The 21,771-nt window shown below is 37.7% G+C and overlaps 1 protein-coding gene across 13 annotated transcripts in view; it reads right to left on the bottom strand.

The window, feature by feature from the left end:
* The window catches only part of LOC149319174 (dedicator of cytokinesis protein 9), a 194,806-nt gene that overhangs the window by 89,878 nt on the left and 83,157 nt on the right, over positions 1-21,771 (bottom strand). For all 13 annotated transcript variants that reach the window (XM_089511207.1, XM_089511208.1, XM_089511205.1 and 10 more), the window contains 18 exons: positions 20,939-21,013; positions 20,686-20,830; positions 19,715-19,911; positions 19,222-19,344; positions 18,661-18,743; positions 18,104-18,226; positions 15,246-15,325; positions 14,976-15,163; positions 14,772-14,837; positions 11,959-12,051; positions 11,307-11,430; positions 10,634-10,755; positions 8,969-9,055; positions 4,376-4,465; positions 2,847-2,962; positions 2,678-2,747; positions 2,464-2,589; positions 496-567 (listed from right to left, as the gene is read on the bottom strand). In XM_089511207.1, coding sequence (XP_089367333.1) covers positions 496-567; positions 2,464-2,589; positions 2,678-2,747; positions 2,847-2,962; positions 4,376-4,465; positions 8,969-9,055; positions 10,634-10,755; positions 11,307-11,430; positions 11,959-12,051; positions 14,772-14,837; positions 14,976-15,163; positions 15,246-15,325; positions 18,104-18,226; positions 18,661-18,743; positions 19,222-19,344; positions 19,715-19,911; positions 20,686-20,830; positions 20,939-21,013 — 1,980 coding nt within the window. The remainder of the gene's footprint in view (positions 1-495; positions 568-2,463; positions 2,590-2,677; positions 2,748-2,846; positions 2,963-4,375; positions 4,466-8,968; positions 9,056-10,633; positions 10,756-11,306; positions 11,431-11,958; positions 12,052-14,771; positions 14,838-14,975; positions 15,164-15,245; positions 15,326-18,103; positions 18,227-18,660; positions 18,744-19,221; positions 19,345-19,714; positions 19,912-20,685; positions 20,831-20,938; positions 21,014-21,771) is intronic.

Consider the following 21,771-nt stretch of genomic DNA (forward strand, 5'->3'; position numbering starts at 1 on the left):
GTCAAGATGGCTGGTGTAATAATCCTAACCACTTCCTACAACAAAAATATGACAGAAAAACAATTGCTTGGTGTCTGTGGCATAAGTAACAAATGTGAGGAAGTTGTTGCTTAAAAACTTACACTAACAGATCCATAATGGGAGGAATCTAAAAATATTTCCAATGTGTTAGTCTGTTGCATCAAAACAACATAGTCCTGAGACTCTTTTAAAACAAATATTACAGCCTAAACTTGAAAAACAAGGATATAAATTTGATGTAATCATATATTTTTGATACACTTACATACATAAACAAAAAGTAGAATAATCTATGAATGAATGATTGTTTGTGCTACAAAGAATCTTATTATCCCTTTTTTAAATGTAAATAGTACTGTAATAGGTACTAACAAGAATTAGTTATATTTGTGTAGTGAGTCAGTGAGTAAAAAGCGGCACTAAAAAGGCCTTTAGTGATTTATTAATATAAACTAAAAATATTAGTTTACTTACCTTTACCTTAGCATTTTCTAAAAGATGCTGGGCCATTGATTTGATCAGAATTTCAAAGAAAAACCAGGAATACTATTAAAAAAAATTAAAAGAACATATTACAGAAGGCATCTATTTATATGTTTAATGCAGATAATTTATACTGTCAATTATAGTCTTATATAGCACAGTTAAATACATTTTATACTATTTTGTTTAAAGGATTTCTGGATTGCTTGAATACCAGCTATTTTCTCTGGAATTCCTTTCTTTTATTCATTGGTTGTTTCCCCCCCACACAGAAAATTCATCTGATTTTGTTATCAAATTTTAGCAGTCCAGTGTTTCCTTAATTATGTCCCAACTTCAGTATTTTGATACTTGATTTGTAGTCCTTCTTGTGTGTATTTGCAGTAAAAGCAGCAAGCACCATTCTATCCAGTACAGGGAGACAAAGGGCTGGATCACATGGTCCAGAAGGAACGGCCAGAGGCTGCTCTGGCTACCATTGGGCCAGGACTCCAGCCACTACATGGCCTGCTCCTGAAGTGGGTCGCCATAGTCCCAAGCCAGCTGCTGGCAAGAGTGGATTGTATCTGTTCCTTTTTGGGCTGGCTTTTCCCAACTTTTCCCTTGGAGCACTTCTGGCCGCTTTGGGGAGTGTATATCATATAAACACCAGGCCCCCAAAACAGTAAGAAGCTGCCTTATTTGGCCCGCACATTTTGGATCAAAGTGTTACTGAGGGTTTTCAGGGCTCCTAGACTTGTAATTAAACATTTCTTCCCTGCAAGTCCTGGCCATTTTATTACTGTATATACTCATGTATAAGTCTAGAAACTTTAGTCAATTTTAGTAAAACAAAAACAAAAACACAAATCTAAGTCTACTTATCCACGGATCAATGTAAGTACTGTATTTTAACTCCTATTTAAAGAGGAACCATCCCCTGGTGAAAGGTAAGAGCGTAATCTGTCCTTGAAGTACTGATTCCCCACTACTCTCTCATCCATCCAGTGTTTAGTGTTAACACAAACCGTTATGCCTGCTGGAATTTTGTAAATTCCTTTGCATTGTTTTCCTTTGCTTCATTCTTTAAATCCTTTGCTTCATGCCCCAAGGTTTTATTCTTGACCTATCCACGGGTCATTTCAGAATTTGTAATATTGGCCCAAAAACATGCCCCCGATTTATACATGAGGTCGATTTATTGTCGACTATATAGGGTAATCCCTATTTACTAAGGCTGATTAGCCGGTAGAACTATAGAGCCATGTGATGCATTTCTCTAATATTTCCTCTCCTGAACCTTTTCCTGAATGAGAAAAGGGGCAAAGCCTTTATCGTGATGAATTCTAATAACCCAATTCATTAAAAGCTATTTTTAACTTCAACATTCATTAGGGGATACAGCAAGCTGGGGAAAACACTAGAAAAACATGCTGAATCAAGTGACTGGTTAATCAATCTGTTAATCCAAACTGTTAATCGATCTGTTAATCCAATTGGTGATAAATAGTTTTGAAATTGTACCTCTAAGCTTCTCTTAACTCAATGAAAAGCAATGCAGGAAAATCAAGAATGGAAGTCCCTCCCTCTTTGCAGGAAGGGAAATCAACACGGGCACAACCATGAAGCTATTCATGGGGAAATTAAGTATTAATTACTAGCATTTCAGCCAATGTGAACTAGAATGCATGAAACAGGGGAGCTCTGCAAACAAGAAATATTTAATTAACACTAAAAAGGACCTTTATGGAATAAAACCTACTTGTGTGTAAGCAGTAGTGAAGGATCTGAGCCATTGAAAATGGCATATGCAGGGTAATACCATCCACTGTATGGATACGGTCTATTTCCACTTACAGTTAATTATGTGGGGAAAGATACCTCAGGAACACTAAAAAAACCCTGCCTACTCTGAAAACAAATCCCAGTAAAAATAACAAAAAAGAACAGGAAGCACACCAGTTTTTAAAAAATACATACCTTAAGCAGCTTATTGCTTGTGAGGAAGTCAGCAGATGGTTTCAAAATGGCTGTCATGGATTTGGCAAGCTCTTCATGTACAGTTTTGTATTCAGAAGCAATATAAGGCTCTGCTTTGTATGCATACTTTGGAATAAAAATGCGAAAGTAGCATTACATACTGCAATAGTAATTTTATTTTATTTTAAAGAAAACATGTTTACGTAATTTTTACCTTGACGTAGGATCTCAAGTAGCTATCCAGCCCTTCTTCATGACACTGGGCAACTACATGTATGATAACCCTAAATGAAATGAATTGACCATAAGAAATAAATCCTAAAAGATTAACATATTGTCAACATATTAGCAATTAATTGGGACTCTTGCAACAAAATGCTCACCTTGTCACATTCACTGCAACCTCCTCCTGGGTTGCTCTAGTAAGCACTCTAAATAACTGGTTTAAAATAGTAGGCAGAAAAGCAATCATCACATGGCCCTCCATAGCATGAAGACTCTAGGGAGAAAATCCAAATAAAATAAGAATAATAATAAAAAATACTAGTTCCATAACTGAATGCAGCATGTTTACATAGAAGCAAGTCCTACTGAAATCAATAGGATTTACACATAACTTGTAGGATGCAAATCTAAGAATACATGTAAGTTGTTTTCTATATACAACAGATATTTCTTAGCAGAAAGTTTTGTGTTCTGCGGAATGTGTGTGCCTTAATGAGAACATAGGCATTGTCAAGTTCTGGTACATAGAGTCTGCCTAACAATAAATAATGATGCAATCAGATGGCTGATGTAAACTGATAGAAGGCAGCCAAAAACCAATTGGTCTTAGTGTGTCACATCACCTCTAAGATCCTGATCAGAGGAGGTAAATGTTTACATAAACAGGAAATAGTGAGCATTTCTAATCTGACTGACAACATGGAGGTTAGGCACAGAGATTGCATATGAATGGGACATGGAAACCGTGGGATGTTTATTGTATTATTCCTTCTATTCTTCTCTCTGATGCCATTTAATCACTCCATTTTAAAAAGTATACCTGGGCATCTGAAGCACTTTACATTCTGGCAGACCAGTTTCTCTCAGTAGCAAGTTTCTGTGTGGCAGCAACATCACACGTTTACCATAAGATGCTGACTTAGTATTTAAGTTGTTATTATTTTATAGTATTTTATAAAAGGTAAAGGTAGTCCCTTAACATGAATGTCTAGTCATAACTGACTGTAGGGTGTGGTACTCTTCTCTGTTACTAAGGCAAAGAGCCAGCATTGTCTGAGGACTGCTCTGTTACCTTCCCACCAAAGTGGTATGTATTTATCCACTTGCATTTGCATGCTTTTGAACTGCTAGGCTAGCAGAAGCTGGGACTAGTGACAAGAGTTCATGCAGCACTCGGGCCTCGAGCTGCCAACCTTCCAATCTTCTGATTGTCAGAATTGGCATCTTAACCACTAAGCCACTGCATCCATCTATTTTATACTGTTATATTTTATACTTTTAAAAAAATATATACTGTTACTTGTTTATAATGTTTATTTATAATGTTATTTATTTTTACTTTTGTATTAATATTTTATATTTAATATTGAATTTTATATTATTTTATGATTATGTTTATTTCTGCTTTTTTGTCATTGCCTGAAATAAAAACTAATATGACATGAGAAATCAAACAATCCATAAGAAGTTTCACTTTTAGACATATGGAAATATATACATATTTTCATGCAGTTATTTTAAAAATAGTAAAATTATAACGACATGGAATGGAAGGAACTTGCACTTGAAAAACAGTAAATATTATGGAGAGTGAGGAGGTTTATCTATCCTTTGTTTAAACAAACATATTTTAATTAAGGATTCATATCCCTTACTTATGTGTGTCAATCTCACTACAATCCTATACCTTGAGATACTTCACAAGTTCAGCTCCTAGAGCTTGAGCTCCCGATTCAGTTTTTTGACAATAATGGAAGAAATTGTTTAGGTGCTGGTCCTGAGAAAAGAAAGGGCAATATATTAAAATAAATTAACATTTAATTTTATCAACCAGTCCATTACAGTATCACTACTTGCAGTTAAGAGGACTGCAGTGTAGAGCCAAACTGTCTCCAATTTAAAACAAAAAACAAAACAGCTGTTAAATTTCAGAAGTAAATTACCATATTTAATGTCTCAATACTCAGCTCTTAAAGGAGACTGTGAAGATTTTGTGGCTCTAAAACCTACCGTAATTTTTCACAGCAAGAAAAAAAGTCAGTTTTTAGAATGCTTCCAGGCTTTATTGTGCAACCAACGTGCTTCAAATACTGAATTGTTTTGTGGCAAGTCCAGTGCATCCAGTGCATGACCTCTCCTGTTTTGTAACCTCTGTTTTCTCCTCAGGGCCAGAGCAGGGCAGAAGGAAAAATTGGCTCAATCCTGCTTTTTCTCAAAACAGGTCAAAACCCGCTTGTTTTCCCTGCCAATTCCCAAAGGGGCTGGGAAAGCCAATTTTGACCCCATTCAGGAAACTGGCAAATTCCCTTCCCATCCCTACTTAATAGAGGGTTCTGTTATTCAAAACCTAACAGCACACTAGTGATTGCCTGTAATTTTAGTGCATACCCAATGGGGACAACATTTCTATGTGTGTCTAACCCATTTGTCTTTACGTGCTAGGAAAAAAATATTTCCATTTTGGCGAGATAAAGCTGACATCTTATCTTTTATAAGGTCTCCCTACATTCACATTTACCATAGTACCAGACTAGTTGTACTGAATACCTGTAACTGTAGTTCACCAAGTAGTCATCTGTAAACTCACACAAATGGGTTATCCTATGCCTGCACAGTGCCTCTTTTGGAACCTTCTATACCCTTCTAAAGTGTTTTGGCAGTATCACCACCCACCTCCAGCTGCCTTTATATAAGGGGTTTTCCGTTTAAACTGACCAGTTCCATTGGATACCGTTACAGCATAAGAGGAGGATGGGTTGGGTTGTGTGAGTTTACAGATGATCACTTGGAGAAGTACAGTTACAGGTATGCAACCTGTCCTTCTTTGTGGTCTCTGTGCCTCACACAACTGAGAGACTAGCAAGCTACCAATAAGCAGAAGGCAGTAGTGTCAGTACAAACAATCAAATATTTTACTGAAACGATCAAAGTCAGCAACAAGCAGCAATACATATGTATACTACAAGCATGAATAACAGAACTCCCATATAATGACATTCAACAGGTTTAAGACAAATTGTATTGACATTATCAAACCAGATGTGTCACTCAAAGAACTACACTTATACATATGCAATCTGTCCTTCTTCTTTGTGGTCTCTATGACTCACGCAAATGGGAGACTAGCAAACTACAAGAAGTATTATTATTATTATTATTATTATTATTATTAACCTTTATTTATGAAGCGCTGTAAATTTACACAGCGCTGTACATGCAATCTTTTTAGTTAGACGGTTCCCTGCCCTCAGGCTTACAATCTAAAAAGACATGACACAGAAGGAGAAGGGAGTGGTGTAAGAGGTCCAGCAGTTCCTCTCTACCTCCGAGGCCTGGACCAAGGCAGATGGACTGGAGGGAGGGCTTGGCTCCAAAATGGAAGGTTAATCATTATCCAGGGAAAATACATACTCACAAGTAGGATAATACATATACAGTACATAGCAATACAGGAAATGGATCGATAAACAGCCAACAACAGAACATCAGATAGTAAGCAACAATTATGCGATGCCTGGGAAGGCTTCTCTGAACAGGATGGTTTTCAGCTCCGTTTTGAAGCTGGTTAAAGAAGTGATGGCTCTTGCTTGTGGAGGAAGAAGTAGGAGGTGGGAATGTCATTGCAAACAATCAACTTCACTGACAAACATGAACAGTAGAACAATCCCTGCAGAATGGGAATGGGATTGGTGTCAACATCAGTGATGAGGTGAGGTTAAAGCTGGTAAGGGTTTTGAGGTTACAGTTCACTGGACTGGTGAGGGTGAAACCGTCACTCATATAGCCAGCAATGATCCCAGAAGCTATCCTTCAGAAGCTGGCAAGTCCCTATGGTGGTCTTTGATAGTCACTGTCATGATGACTGTAAAGTGCTGTTTCAGAGTCTCTGGAAGTAGAGACACTGGACGCTTACATAAAGAGACCTCCTGAAGTGACTTCCTGCAGAGGCATGAAAGCCTCAGCATAGTAGTAACCTTCATTGCAGTTTGAGAAGAGGTTTGAGATGGAGAAGTACACACCTTTGAGAGCTTCTTCTTTTGTTTGTGCTTAGAGACAGATTGCATGTCAACATCAAGGTACCTGTCAACACTCAGAGGTCATGTGCATACAGTCAGCTCCCGGTATCCGTGGTGGATCTGTTCCAGACCCCCTCCTGGATACCAAAATCTGTGGATGCTCAAGTCAGCATTGTCCCCAATGGCAGTGCTGCCATGTGGCTGTGCCACCATTGGGGACAATGGGACTTGTCTTTCCTCCCTCTCTCCCTCCCGGTTCTCACCGGTGGAGGCAGGCAAATGGCTGCCTCCGCTCCCACGATTTCTTCTTCTTCCTCCTCCCATTTCCTCCTCTTCTTCTTCCTCCTCCTCCCATCTCCTCCTCCACCACTTCCTCCTTCTGCCACTTCCTCCTCCGCCTCTGCGTCTTCCTACTCCTCTCTCTGCCACTTCCTCTTCCTCCTTCCTCCTCCACCTCACCGCAGTCTTGCCGTCCGCAGATGCTTAAATCCATGGATGGCAAGTCCACGGATATGTACTGCTCTGTAGTCAGTATCTTTACAAGTTTTCTTCAACGGGGTGTAGATTGATTCTGCCAGAGATGGTTTGGCCTTGTGTTTACAGGACCAGTAGCCACTGGAACTGATGTCAATTTTGCCTCCATTTCTATTGATGTCTATTGTCGAGATTCAGGCTGCTGGGGCCTCAGGGCCTGTTCATACAGGGAAACCTTGAGACAAAGCTCCCTGGTACATCTCACTTGTGGTGTGAAAGCAGTGCAATGGGCGTAGGAAGTGACTACATGGGATTCACCTGAGCGCTGAAGGCATTCTGTCCCGTCCCAGGATTCTGACACCACAGCGACACACTTTTTGAAAGATGTCAGTAAGACTGAATCACCCAAAAGGCTAGAATGGCTCAAAAGTAAACACTAACAAAATGCATGATCAACTAACACAAATTCAGTTCCTTTTGAATGCAATTCCTCTTGAAGCAGCTTCAGAAGCACAAGAAAAGGAAATGTAAGTTTCAGCAGGAAGCACCTTATACAGGGCAGCCAGAGATGGGCAGGACTACCATCAAAATGCTTTACAATGCTATAGATAGTTCTCAAAGAACCAATGCACAGGTGCAAGGTATGAGTCAAAGACAACATGAACAAGAAACTAAGGTCCTGAACAGATGGACACCCAAGTATGTATGCCGTACGTACTAGGGTCGCCTGGGGACGTATCTTTTAGATGCCCGCAACCCTGGTACATATGGAGTATGTATAAAATGGCAGCGCCTTGTTCACACGGACGCCGCCATTTTGACATAATAGACGCCTAGCGTCCGCATGTCCCGTCATGCTGACGATGTCACGATTGCTCCATTTGCTGAGGCTTCCCGCCGGCGGAAATGGAGACAGCGGCAGACCACCCTTTTTGGGCGGTCTGTATCCCGCCCAAATTTATCTTTTCTATGAATGATCTCTGAGCAATTCTGACTTGTTAGATATTCATTTAAGTTTAAATTATTGTATATCTTATTTTATGCCTATTTTTATTACATAAAGTTGTTTAAAATGAACACAATTTTAAAAAGAAACAAGGTGAGAAGACTACCTTATATGAGTTCTATTTGCTAACATAAAGTTACTATTCAATATAATCCATAATCTTTATGAATGAAAACACTGCATGCAGAGACTGAGAAGCTTTGGCTGGCCTCACCATCTAACTGAAACATTATTATATTACTATATTTATATTATATATTATTTATTTATTTATTTCCAGAAGTGCTGTGACTAAATGGGCACAGTGTGGCCCTTGACATGAAGCCACAATCTCAGATGTGGCCTATGGGGTAGAGGACAGATCGGAGCAGTTCAGGGCTCCTCTGTATCCCAATGAGCTCTCTGAGCTTTGAGCTTCCTTTTACCGTAATCAGGCTTGCAATTAACTGCAGAAGAAATGCAGTGAGCCCTTTGCACACAAAGGCAAATTTCTGTTTGCCTATTTCAGGCAGCTTCTTCTGCTTATTGGAATGACTGCCAGTGACAAAGGAAAGCCCTGTATCTGTACTTTTTATCATAATTTCTGAACTGAAATGGGAAGAGAGAGAGGTTCTTTGGCCTTTCTCTACTAGTAGGTCCAGGTTCTCATCTCACTAAAATGTGATGAGTAGCCTCTGAATGCAAATTCTTCTGTCACAGTTACAACTACATATACCAACTAAAGATAAAATGTAATGAATGGATTTAGTAAAAAGCTGTAGCAGTGTAAAAATAATTACTGTACCTGTGTATATATAGTAGAAACTAGATGAGTTGAAATCTTTAACAGTGGTTTGCCTCCATCCACCCATTTGATTTCAGGACCGGAATGCTGCATTACATAGATGAAAATTAACATGCTTCATTACATACATATCAAAAACATACAGTGAATTAAATTTGGGTATATTGTGACAGTCTCTTCAAACCTAACTAATATTTGTTGTTGTGTGCCTTCAAGTCATTTCCAATTTATGGCAACCCTAAAGCTATCATGGGGTTTTCTTGGCAAGTTCATTCAAAGGAGATTTGCCATGGTCTTCCTCTGAGGCTGAGAGAGTTGCCCAATGTCATCCAATGGGTTTACAGGACCGAGCAGGGATTCAAACTCTGGTCTCCAGAGCCCTAGCCCAACACTCAAACCACTAAGCCATGCTGGCTCTCTTGTAAGTAACATAATCATGATCAAAGAACAAAGAAATAAAGTTTACAAATGGGCATTTAAAGGGTAAAAAGATCTGGAAAATAGTTCAGGGAATATGTTCTTTTAAAAGACTTCATTGTTTACAATGTAATACAAAACCTATGAATACTCTTTAAGAAGTCTATCTATAAAGATGTAAATGAAAAGTAAAGTGCAGATACACATTCAGAAATTATTGATTACTTTATCATTATAATTAGAAACTAAAAATCCTCAGTGCCCCTCTCCAAATTCTGACAGGGAAAAAATTAGATAAAACGTAAAATAGCTGCTTTATTCCAAGATTAACTGTATTATAAACCTTTATACTTTTCCATGAATGGAATATTTTCTTACTAATATAAAATATTAGAGAGAAATTCTGAATGGTGTCTGGTAAACTTTAAAGATTAAGAAATTATTTACACTATAAGCTTTTGTAGACTATACTGTTTCATTCAGAAGCAGACTATAGCCCATTTCAACCCAAAGTGGATGACATCATTTTACATTTCAGTATACAAACAGTACATTGAGCAAGAAATGGGATTGTAGGTAATACAATCAAAGGGAAATCAATGCAAAGAGAACACTATCAATGTGTGCAGGTTGAATCTCTGTTTTCTGTAATTCCAAAATATTCCAAAACCAACATTTTCTTCATAGGTGCTGATATAGTGACACCTTTACTTTCTGACGGTTCAGTGTACATACACTTTGTTTCATTTACAAAATTATTTTAAAATATTGTATAAAATTACCTTCAGGCTATGTGCAGTAGGTGATATGTAACAGAAATGAATTTTATGTTTAAATTGGGGTCTCATTGGCAAGATACTTTGTTATGTGTGTATATTCAAATACAAGTATTCTGAAATCCAATAAAATAAAATAAACTCTGAAATCCAAAACAATTCTGGTCCGAAGCATTTCAGATAAGGGAGACTCAACCTGTACTACATAATCTATCTATATCTGAAATACAATCCATTAAATATTGATACCTTTGGTCCCATTCCAGAAGACAAGAGATTAAACAAGCAAGCAAGCAAGCAAACAAACAAAAAACAAACAGAAAGGCAATTCAGACAATCTTACATATTGCACGTATAAAAATAAATGTTAGCTGTCTTGTGTTCCATTCTTCTACTTGTATATAATTCTGCATTCTTAAGTCATTACCCCACTCCACTCCCACCAAATTAGTGAAAAGTAATTATTTGTTACTTTGTTTGTGCCAGGTTCTTGACTGTTGAGATATCCAGATGGAAGATAAACAGACACTGGAATATGCTGTTCATTGGTCACTACTCTGCCATCTTTTAATAGCTGAAGCCAAGAATATCCAACTACAAGAAAAACAAAAAAGAATCCATTATATGCCAACACAGGCAGATTTGAGGAACACTGGAACTTTGTTCATCTTCGAAGTATACAACATTTAACAAGGGTTCTTCCCATTGGAATAGCACATATTATATTTTGTTATAAGAATTAGGAAGCTACTTCATTGTAAAAGAGTAAGAACTAGCTAGCACATATTTCTGCAAACTCTATTAAGGCTAGTAAATCGTTAGTATTAGACTATTCTAAAATAACCAAATGTCCAGAACATGGTCAGAATCAATGTTGAATTTTCAGAAGGCCTTAGAGTAAGATGGGCAAAGTATGTGCCTTCCCTCAGGCCACACTCCAGAGAGTGTGGCAAAACATTATGAGGATTTCTTTAAAGTTTTTTTTTTAATACAAGAGATAGAGACATGGCAAGGGGAGGGGTACAGTCTTCTAAATTCCTGCAGGGTGCCAGTGTAGCTCCTCAGTCCTAGCATTACCCATCCCTGCTTTAAGGAAATGTTCAGCTTTGAAATAAATACACCCCATAAAAATGTGTCAGTCATACCTAGTGTTTCGACTGTGTCCTTCTTTTTGGTGGTCGCTTTGCTTGAACTATCACAACTGACATGGTAGAGTGTAAACAACAAATGGTGTTTCTCATGTAGCTGGGTGGGCAATTCTATTTTTATCTAAGAGGAGAAAAAAAAACTTAGCTTCAAAAAAAATTTGAATAGTGAATAGCAGTATGCTCCTTAACAACAACAATTTAGGGATTATATGCAAAATTAACCCTAGTAAATTATAGGCATGATTTATAGCAGTGAAATCATACAGTGAATGCAATCTAGCTCTGTTAGTGGGAACTGGATTGTATTCAATGCAGAAAGGCAAACCCTAGATGTATGCAGACATTTCAAATTGGTAAATTCTCCATGCACTTCAGGGGAACAGGCACTTTTGAACATTAAATGGATGTACTTTTCCTAACTAGTCAATAATTATTCACATAATTATTCTAGGCATCCTTAAAACAGTGCTCAAAATATTATACCAAAATTGCAGGTATAAACTGTGGAGTTATTCATCAAACCAGTGATTAACAGATAAAGACTGTGGAGCTCTAATGTAAACCACCATCTTTATTGACACGTCATTGTTGTTGTTTTTTCTGTTGTTTTGTTTTAAAACCATTAAAATTGGAAGAGATAAATGATTACCTCATCATAAAACTCTGGATTTTGATGGTGATGAAGAACAGGAGCAAACGCCTGTTTTGCAAATATTTGTCCTCCTGGTCTGCCATAAATGCACTAAAATCAAGGAACAAGGACAGATTAAAAGGCTACACTATCTAGCTTTCTTGTACACTTTGTCAATTTATGTAAAAGATGTTTAAATCTGTCGAAAATCTATGACAGTTGCTAATCTAATAAGTCCTTGACAATGTTAATACTGCTAAAGAACTCAGTATTATCAGGAATACATGACAAATATATCAGAAGGGAAAAGATTTCTTAAATAATGTTAAAATATAAAATCTTGCAATTTTTCCTAGCTCAGCAAAAATATATTTACATACATTATCATGAAATCCATTCCCGGGTCCCAGGGCTGATACACCTAAGAACTTGTTCTGTTTCTTGACTTTTTCAGCTTCGTTACTAAAAAGGTGCTTAGCAAACATCTTCTAAGAATCTAGGACAGGGGTAGGCAACCTGCGGCCCGCGGGCCGGATGCAACCCGGCAAGGCCTTGGGACCGGCCCCAGCCCAGTCCTGCCGCCGATTGCCGCTGGAGCCTTTGGCCTCTCGCATGAGGGCGTGGAGCCTTTGGCCTATCAGGAGGAGGCAGGCAAGGGGGGGCAAGCGGCAGGCAAGGGGGGCAAGTGGTGGGCAAGGGGGGCAATTGTCTATAGAAGCCTCCGAAACATGCATTTATATTAACATTTTGTTAAAAAAAAAATCAGCAATTTTTTGCGTGTCCTCCATTTTTTGAAAAAGTGTCCTCCATTTGAAAATTTTGTCCTACATTTGTCCCAGTTTATTTATTTAATTAATTTTTATTTTTAAAATATTTAATTATTTATTTTTTGGCTTCGGCTCCCCAGTTGTCTGAGGGACAGCAACTTGGCCCCCGGCTCAAAAAGGTTGCCTACCCCTAATCTAGGAAAATGGCAATGGGTGACAGAATGCCCATATCTACATATCTTTTTGTCTCTCTATTAAGCAATGCTTTAAAGCTGCTGGCATAAGAAAGCTTTATATTATTAAAAATCTTATAATCATAAAGAATGAATCACAGATTCCTACTTGGTCTACCCCTTTTATGAATTATGTCCTTCCTGGGGTATGATTTTTTTCCAAATGCTAATGAGAATTTAAAGTTGCTGGAACAAATAGTTCATTTCCTGTCTGCCAATTGACTTTAGTAATTGCACATCATTTTATAATCAAGCAAAAAGTTTGACTTTATCAAGAATTTGTGATCTGGTTGTAAAGTCCAATGTTGTATGTCTATATGGTTAGAAAAAGTTAAATTGACCTGGATGTGTTCTTCTCTGTATCACCTTGGCCACCTTGGTTTTATTAAAGTTGCTGCTTTAATTTACTCCAAGCAGCACTTAAGGAAACTGGAACGTAATTTGAAATCCACCACTTTATTTCCTTGGTTTGTTTTTGCTTTTGTAATTTTTGTTCTGTGTTTCGTATTGTACTGTATCTACTTTCTCTATTTCTCAGTCTCTTCTGTCCGCAGTTATCTGCCTTTCATGACTTCTAGTTCCCTGGAGCCTTTGATGTTTTTATTTTCTAATTAATTCTGAGAGAATCCTCAGAGTTCTCAGCTTTCCTTTTCTTATTTCCACACCATGTCCATGCCAAAGTCTTTGCTTTCTGTACTTGTTTTCTGATTTCTCCCAACGGACTAAAAGAGATTAAGCAACCATCTGACTCTCTGTAACACATCTGAACAAAAAGTTAATTTTATTTCCCCAAAGTAGGAAGGGCTCACTTTGTATGCAACTAGTTTTTAATGTGTACCTTCATAGTGCTTCTTATTTATGTTATTGAATAACTCTTCATCTATAACAGAAGTGAGATAAATGCGGCTCCCAGATCCCTCCTCCATTATATGTTTTTGACAAAAAAAGGTTACAAATCATTTTGTTCTCCGATACCCCCTTACTGGTGTGAGAAAGCTATGTTTCTAGTACTCCCCCCCACCCCCCCCACCCCGGGTATTTTATACTCAAGAGAGGCCCCTTTTCCAATAGGACTGAGCTGGAAGTAATTACTTTGATAGCTTCATATGCTCTATATATTATACTAGATATATATTATTTTACCAGGAAAAACTATCTAAATAATTAGAATCCCACTTTTGGCATTGAATAAATTAGTAGAACGATCATGTATTCAGTCAGAAATATTAAAAGAACAAGCCCTACTGAAGACAATGCTTCTTGAACTATCATAAGCCAAGAAAATCACATTGAAGGCTGTGAATGTAAATCTTAGACATGGCTACATTACTAGTACTGTATCCACAGGCTGTATCTGCATTACTGTATCCATAGACTTGCCATCCACTTGCCATGCACCTGTGGATGGCAAGCACATGGGGGTGGGGGAGGGTGGCACCAGAGGAGGAAGAGGAAAGAAGAGGAGGAAAAAGAGGGAAAAACGACGGCAGTGGCAGCCAGGAGCAAAGAAGAGGAGGAGGAAGGAAGAAAAGGAGGAGGATGAAAAAGAGGCAGCTGCAATTGCGTGGCAGCCACGGTGGTGGAAAGGGACGGAAGAGTAGGAAGAGGCAGCCCCCTGCCATGCTTAGAGGGGCTTCAGGCATCCAGGGGTGCGGCAAATTCCTATTGTCCCCAATGGTGGCATAACCTCACCAACATTGAGTACTATGGGACTTCAGCATCCATGGATTTTGGTATCCGCAAGTGGATGCCCAGAAAGGATCTCCTGTAGATATCGAGGGCCCACTGTAAATAGATGTGTTTCTAATAATCAGAGGTCAAACTGACAAACCTTTAGAGGTACAGAATCTTCATCATCTGAATCCTTGAATTCAATGCACACTGCAATATTCCTTGCCTAAAAAAAACATGAAAAATTGTTTTTGCTTTTGCTTTTGCTTTAATTTCAGATAAATAACAAAAATTTCCAACAAGACCTGATTTAATTCAGATTCAACATCTGAATCTGAATCTAATTAGGGGCTCATTAACTCACCTTTGCAAATGACTTTTGACTGTCATATTTCAAGTGCTTTGGATAAACATAAAGGTGATTGTTGTAGATGGTGAAAGGCTGGGTATGTTTTGGTATACAGGGAACAAACTCCTCTACTTCAAACGTTACTACTGCCTTGGTACTGTTTTCAAACTGTTTCATGGGAATGTATGATGAGCTAACAAAATCTGAAAATATATTAAAAACCAATAAAAAAATTGAAGAAAAAAAAGCTTATCAGCTACTTTACAATACTTTTTAGATACTTACTTGGGATATCTGGAGAAACATTATCAATTGTTATGTCTAGGTTTCCTAAAATAACTGGTAACTTGGCCATCTTTTCAGGTCTAGGAAAAAGAAGAACCAAGCTGACTGAACAGAAAAATAGAGATGGATACTGTAATAAAATTCAAATCACAAAAGAACAGCAAATGAGACTTATAAAGGATAGAGTCTCAGATAGTCTGAAACTTCCATTGAGCTAACACTATGACTTAACAGTAAAATCAATTTATCATATCTAATGTTATGCAAGTATCTTTCTTTCATCTCCTCCTCCCTGCAGCTCCTGTATCTGGCTGAAAAGCACTGCTGGAGAGTTAGTGAAGATCACTGAACATCAAACACTGTACACCGTATGTATAGTCAAAGGTTTCATGGTTGGCATCCATATTTTTTTGTAATGGTGAAAGGTCTGGAAACCACGCCCTATGAGGAAAGACTTAGGGGACTGGGGCTATAGCCTGGAGAAGAGATTTTTAAGAGGTGATATGACAGCCCTGTTTAAATACTTGAAGGGGTGTCATATTGGTGATGGAGCAAGCTTGTTTTCTGCTGTTCCAGAAAATAGGATATGAAACAAGAGATGCATAAAAAGAGATTCTACCTCAACATTAGGAGGAATGTCCTGACAGTAAGAGCTGTTCCGACAGTGGAACACACTCCCTCAGAGAGTGCTGGAGTCTCCTTCTTTGGAGGTCTTTGAACAGAGGCTGGATGGCCATCTGTCGGGAGTGCTTTGATTGTGAGTTCCAGCATGACAGGGGGGTTGAACTGGATGGCCCTTGTGGTCTCTATGATTCTATTATTCTATGAAAAGGCTTTGGAACAGCTTTTGGCTGCTTTGGGGGCATGCATCATCTAAACACCATGCCCCTAAAGAGGCTGGAAGCCAGTTTATTTGGCCTGTGCATTTCCGGCCATATATATATATATATATATATATATGTAACGATTCCCCACCACCTCACAATTCTTTCCTTCTTTATGACTCAATACCCCTGTGGGTTTTAAAAGGTCAGAAGTGTGGATGGATATTAAATCACAGGCCAAGTGGATAGTTAAACAAGAATAAAAGTTTCTTTTAACACGGAATAGGCAAAGGTAACTTTGACATGAAGTTGTTACTATGCCTTCTTTTGTTGCATATATACAAGTCTGGTTTTAACTCTCTAATAATAACTCAGCTGCACAGGCTATACTATCATTCAAGAAATTATGTAACCCAAACCCCTCTTTCTGAGTCTGGTTACACTGAGTCTCTCCTCTCTAGACTCTCCAGAACTAATACTGTCCCTCTCTGGATCTAACGGACTCCTCTTTGATCTATTATCAAAATACTGTTCCCTCAGTCTCTAATCCTAACTATCTCCCCCACTGAACTCCAGCTTCATCCCTCAGGATTCCAAACCCTGACTAAACCCAACTGCCAAGCGGAATCTTTTAACTCCTCAGCCAGCACCTGATTGGCTTAGGGTCTCTGGATTCTGATTGGCTGGTTTGTAAGTCAGTTCGTCACAATATATAGTTCTATTAGAGAGGTTTAATGGATTTTTACCTTAAATTCTTAAACTCTGGCAGGATTAAATGAAACAGCTGATTTCTCTCCTTTCATGTAAAGTTAATTGATTACTGGTGTTGTTATTTGGAACTGTGATTCATTATATCCTCTGTGTCTTTAACCTTTGGTGTTGCTCAAGGTATTTATATTATGAATAGCATGTCTCTGCTTTATGTCCTACTTTTCAAATGGGCATAATGTTGATTGATTGTTGGGCTTTAGAGATGGGTGGCATACTTGTAGAAATGGTTACTCTCCTTTTTCTTTTGTATTTTATTTCATGTTTATATTATGTATCTGTTGATGTTTTTAATTCTTTTCCCTATTTTGAAGCCATCATTCTTATGTGAATGTTTTTTTTCCATCTTAATAGATGTTTTGCAAAGAGTATTCCACAACCTGGTATTTAAACTATTAATTATTGCAGATTCATTCATGTATTACCTTTATGTTTATTATAATTTCTGAGGAATACATGTTGTCAAAATGGACAGATACCAGAAATCTGTAATTTCTATTATTCATATATATTTCTACTATCAGTCTTCTTTATATATACTGTATATTGTTCCTATCACATTTTATCCTGATCATTTCTGCAATCACCTTTTTTGTGGGTTTTTTGGCATTATAGTGTTTGATGTGGCTACATTATAGAACATATACCAACAATCTATTTATTTCGAAGTCAAAGCCAGCTTTGGCTTAATCAGCCAGTGCACAGCAACAAATGAGAAATGAAATTAGTGATGGGGTGTGTGATAGAGAGAGAGATTACTAAGTTAATGTCATCATTAACTTAGCAATTGATACCCCATTTTTGGCCTGCAAAAAAGAAGTTGCTCAAAATTTTAAAACACATGTTTACACTAGTATAGTGTTGAGGGAAATAAGGTGACATCCACCACATTGGTCAGCTTAGAAGGTTCCTGAATGAGGTTCTATGCAAGCACATTACCCATATGTGTGAATCACAGAGACCATAAGGAAGAAACTAAGGGATTCCCCCACTCTGCCAAAAAACAAATTAATCTTAGTTGAATATTCCATGGCTATCAATCTTGAAAGTGCTATGAAAGATATGTCAAAGCCCTTCAATAAACACCCTGCTCCCAAACTTTGATCTTTAGTAGTAATGGCTGCTAACTTATCCTGAATTCCTTAAAAGTGATTTACATTTAGGATTCAGTCAAATGACTAAAAAAATTTTAAGGATATTCTTTTTCATGCTACCCAAATGCATCTTAATAAATAGGACTTCTCTGGCACAGAACAAAATACTCACTTTTTAAAATCCGCTAACAATTTAAGCATGTCTTCATTTGAAAGTTTATTGCTGTCTTGTTTGTAAAGTGCTGAAAATCGTGCATTTTTGTCCAATGTTCCAGATGCATCCTTGAACAGTGTCCTGCAATATAGATTTCTACATAAGAGCGCCATTATAAAAGTTGTCACAACAGCAAAAGAAAAATGAAAAGCTGACATCCTGAAGCTCACAGGAATCCACTGAAATACATAAATTATTGCAAGAAAGACAGCTAAAATTGGAAAGTGAACAAGTGATATTAAATATAAACATACAGTGCAGTTGATGTACACAGTTTAATACAAATTCTGGACCACTTTCTTTCAACTTTTTAAGCATATTCATTCTATGCAATATAATTGCCTAAAATTGTATATGTTATTTTCAATTCTTTAACAGAAATAAAATAAGATCTTATTTTTGTTCTCACTACCTGCAAGAAGTCTGTCACAAACATGAAGAGGAGACCAGAATAAATAAACATACTGAAATTAATCCACTTTAAAAAAATATTGATTAAGAGCTTCATTCAATACCTGGCTGCCCAAGCAAATGGCATTCTATATTGTCCTAGTCGCTGGCAAGCTTGTTTGGCATTTTTCAGAACTTTCTGGGCAACCTAAAACCACAGAAATAACTAAGTCATAGATATGAATTTCCTTCTATAACATATCAGTGAAAAGCAAGTTGTGTACATTATGTACACATACATATATCTTAGTATTCACTATCCTCATCACAGAACAGGGCTATTTTCTTCTTCCATTCAACTTCACTGTATAGCAAAAGGAAGAAGACTGGCAAATCTAATAGAAAATCTGAGAGCAATGGTATCAGGAAAAGACTAATAGCCTGACAGTGAAGAGCTGTTTGATAGTGGAACACACTCCCTCGGAGTGTAGTAGAGTCTCCTTCTTTGGAGGTTTTTAAACAGAGGCTGGATGGCCATCTGTTGGGTATGCTTTGATTGGGAGTTCCTGCATGGCAGGGGTTGGACTGGATGGCCCTTGTGGTCTCTTCCAACTCTGCGATTCTGTGATTCTATGATTATCAATAATGACCATATCTTTGCCCAGGATTATAAGATAAAATTATACCTTAGAAGAATCAGAACTTTTCATGTACGGTTCAGCACAGTGTGTTATGCTCCCTTGAAGAACTTTTTCTATTCTGGCCACTAGAAATATATCAGGATGTGGACACGTTACAGAGAATATTCCCTAAAAAACAAATAGTTCGATTTAATCAAACTGAAATTGAAATATGCATCTTTTTTCTGCAATGAAAAGTGAAACAAGGGCCTGAAAGAGACAGGCTGAAAAGAGTGGTGCACAACCACACCAGCGCCAATTGAGCTGGGGCAACCGCCTGGCCCCAATCCGGGCCACCACTGTGGTCCTGAACTGGGCTGCCGGAAGGAGCAGATCTTATCCACTCCTTCTTGGCCCAGTTCTTCTTGAATGGCACAATATTGGTGCGTCTTACAGTCATATTTGGGGTGTGCATCATCTAAATGCAACGCCCTGAACACAGCTGGAATCCGTGTTATTTGGCCCATGTATTTTGGGCCAAAGACATCTTTATTCTTACCTGTTTGGGATATTGTAACATAATTTCTGGAATAATATCTTGAATCCTATGTACACCATCACTTCTGCCATTCACCAACTGCTGGGACACATCTAGCATGTGTCTCACTGAGTTATGATTCAAATCCACATGGAAGTCTGATGAAATCTTCTGATTGTGCTTAATGTCAAATAATGACAACGAGATGAAAAATGGCTCTACCTGGACATTAAAAAAATACAAGGAACAAGGCTATCATTCTGGCAAGAACTCTTATAGCTGAAATAATGAACTACTTGTAGAAAAGTCATTGTTATACAATACATTTATGAACGCAATATTATCATTATTATTTCCAGGATTTGTATCCCGCCTTTCTCCCACAACAGGATTTATAAAGTAGAATGATATGTAACAATTTCTAGGTACAGTCGTCCCTCCATTTGTGCAGACTTCGATCCACATCCTTCACTTATTCGTGAAGGGCAAATGGAAGGACTTAAAATGGGACGAGTGCCTGTGGCTTGAATATTGGTGCATTTCCGTTTTCACAGGGGGGTCCAGAACGGATCCCCCGCAAAAACAGAGGGGTGACTGTATTAGAATTCAAGCATTTTCTACAATATTATATACTGTACACTATAGTATATATTGTATTATATGCAGTACATATTGAAGAGAGAGAGAGTGAGATTTTATATATTTTTAATAATTATATTGTACTAAGGACAAAAACTTATACACTCTAATATAAGACCCTATTCATGACTAACCCACACCCATCAAGCTCCACACAACATCTGCTGTATTCTTCTCCCTCCTCTGACAAGAACAGTTGTATTACATTGCTCTTGCACTGGATGACACAACTCTAATAAACAACTATAGGTGAAATTATATCACTCAAGATGCTTGCATTTCCTAAGCATTCAATTTATGTACCAGAGTTTTCTCGGAAAGGTTTCAGAATTATACAAATTCACAATTCCAACCTACATTTGTTGTTGGTCCCTCCTCATTTTCAGCAACACAGCTTTGTAGATTGAAAGATAAATCATTGCACTTCACCAGAATTTTCTTCCCAAACTTCTCTTCAAATGGCTTTACTTCTGGCTCTATACCAGAGAAGTCAAGTTTCTTTAAAAGAAATATAAGAGTGAAAACAGTTTCTTTACAAACAAACAAAAAGGAGGTGGGGGAGCCCTTTGAAAAACATCCCCCTCCCACTTCCTCCATTATTCTAACCTGTGCATCTGGATCTAGTGCAAAGAGTTTAACCCTGCTTTCACTTTTGAATTTCATTTCAGAATCTCTGGAACCCTGCAAAACAATAAAATAAGCACTTTTAAATTAGTTGTTTTATTGTTAAATCAAGATGCTTTAGGCACTATCAATATGTTGTAACAGTAAGTATCATTTTAATATTTTTATAAAAAAAATCAATTTACTAGATATTTCTAAAAATATTTACTGTATTACAGTAATACAGGTATATCTGAGTTTAAAAATCCTTCAACATTGAAGTTCCTTTTTACTAAGTATTTTAATGTCTTCCCAGAACCACCACCCCCCTTCCTATTTTGTCTAGCTAGAAACCTTTTAGCAGCATCATGATTGGAAGGATGGTGAAGAAGGGCTGGAGAAACACGGTCTTCCAGAGCTGGACTGCAGCAGCATATCTGCAGTAAACAATGCACTAAAGCTTTGGCTGGGGAAAGATGGGATTCTGCTATTGCCAATCCCACTGCAGATGTGTGAATTTGCTTCGAACAAGCAAGGTAAAAAGCAGCTGCCTCCAGAATCCCTTACTTAATATGCATAAACAGCAAAATAAAGCTAAAATGGAATAGTAAGAAAGCCTGCTTCACCAGCTACCTCCAGCATATTATAGAGCTATATGTTTGGGCATCAAAAGGGAAATCATTTTTAAAAAGGTGGAGACTCTTGAGCTGAAGATACATCCCTGGATACATTTTGGACAAAGTTTTGAAACAATATATAGAAGGTTCAAATGTTTTTGTTTACTGATACAAGGCTTACCTGATCTGGTTATTTCACTTCATATGGACATATTGTTA

This window comes from Sceloporus occidentalis, unplaced genomic scaffold (genome assembly GCF_023333645.1).
Source record: "Sceloporus occidentalis isolate IW3139 unplaced genomic scaffold, rSceOcc1.0.p SCAF_2, whole genome shotgun sequence".
Classification (NCBI taxonomy): Eukaryota; Metazoa; Chordata; class Lepidosauria; order Squamata; family Phrynosomatidae; genus Sceloporus; species Sceloporus occidentalis.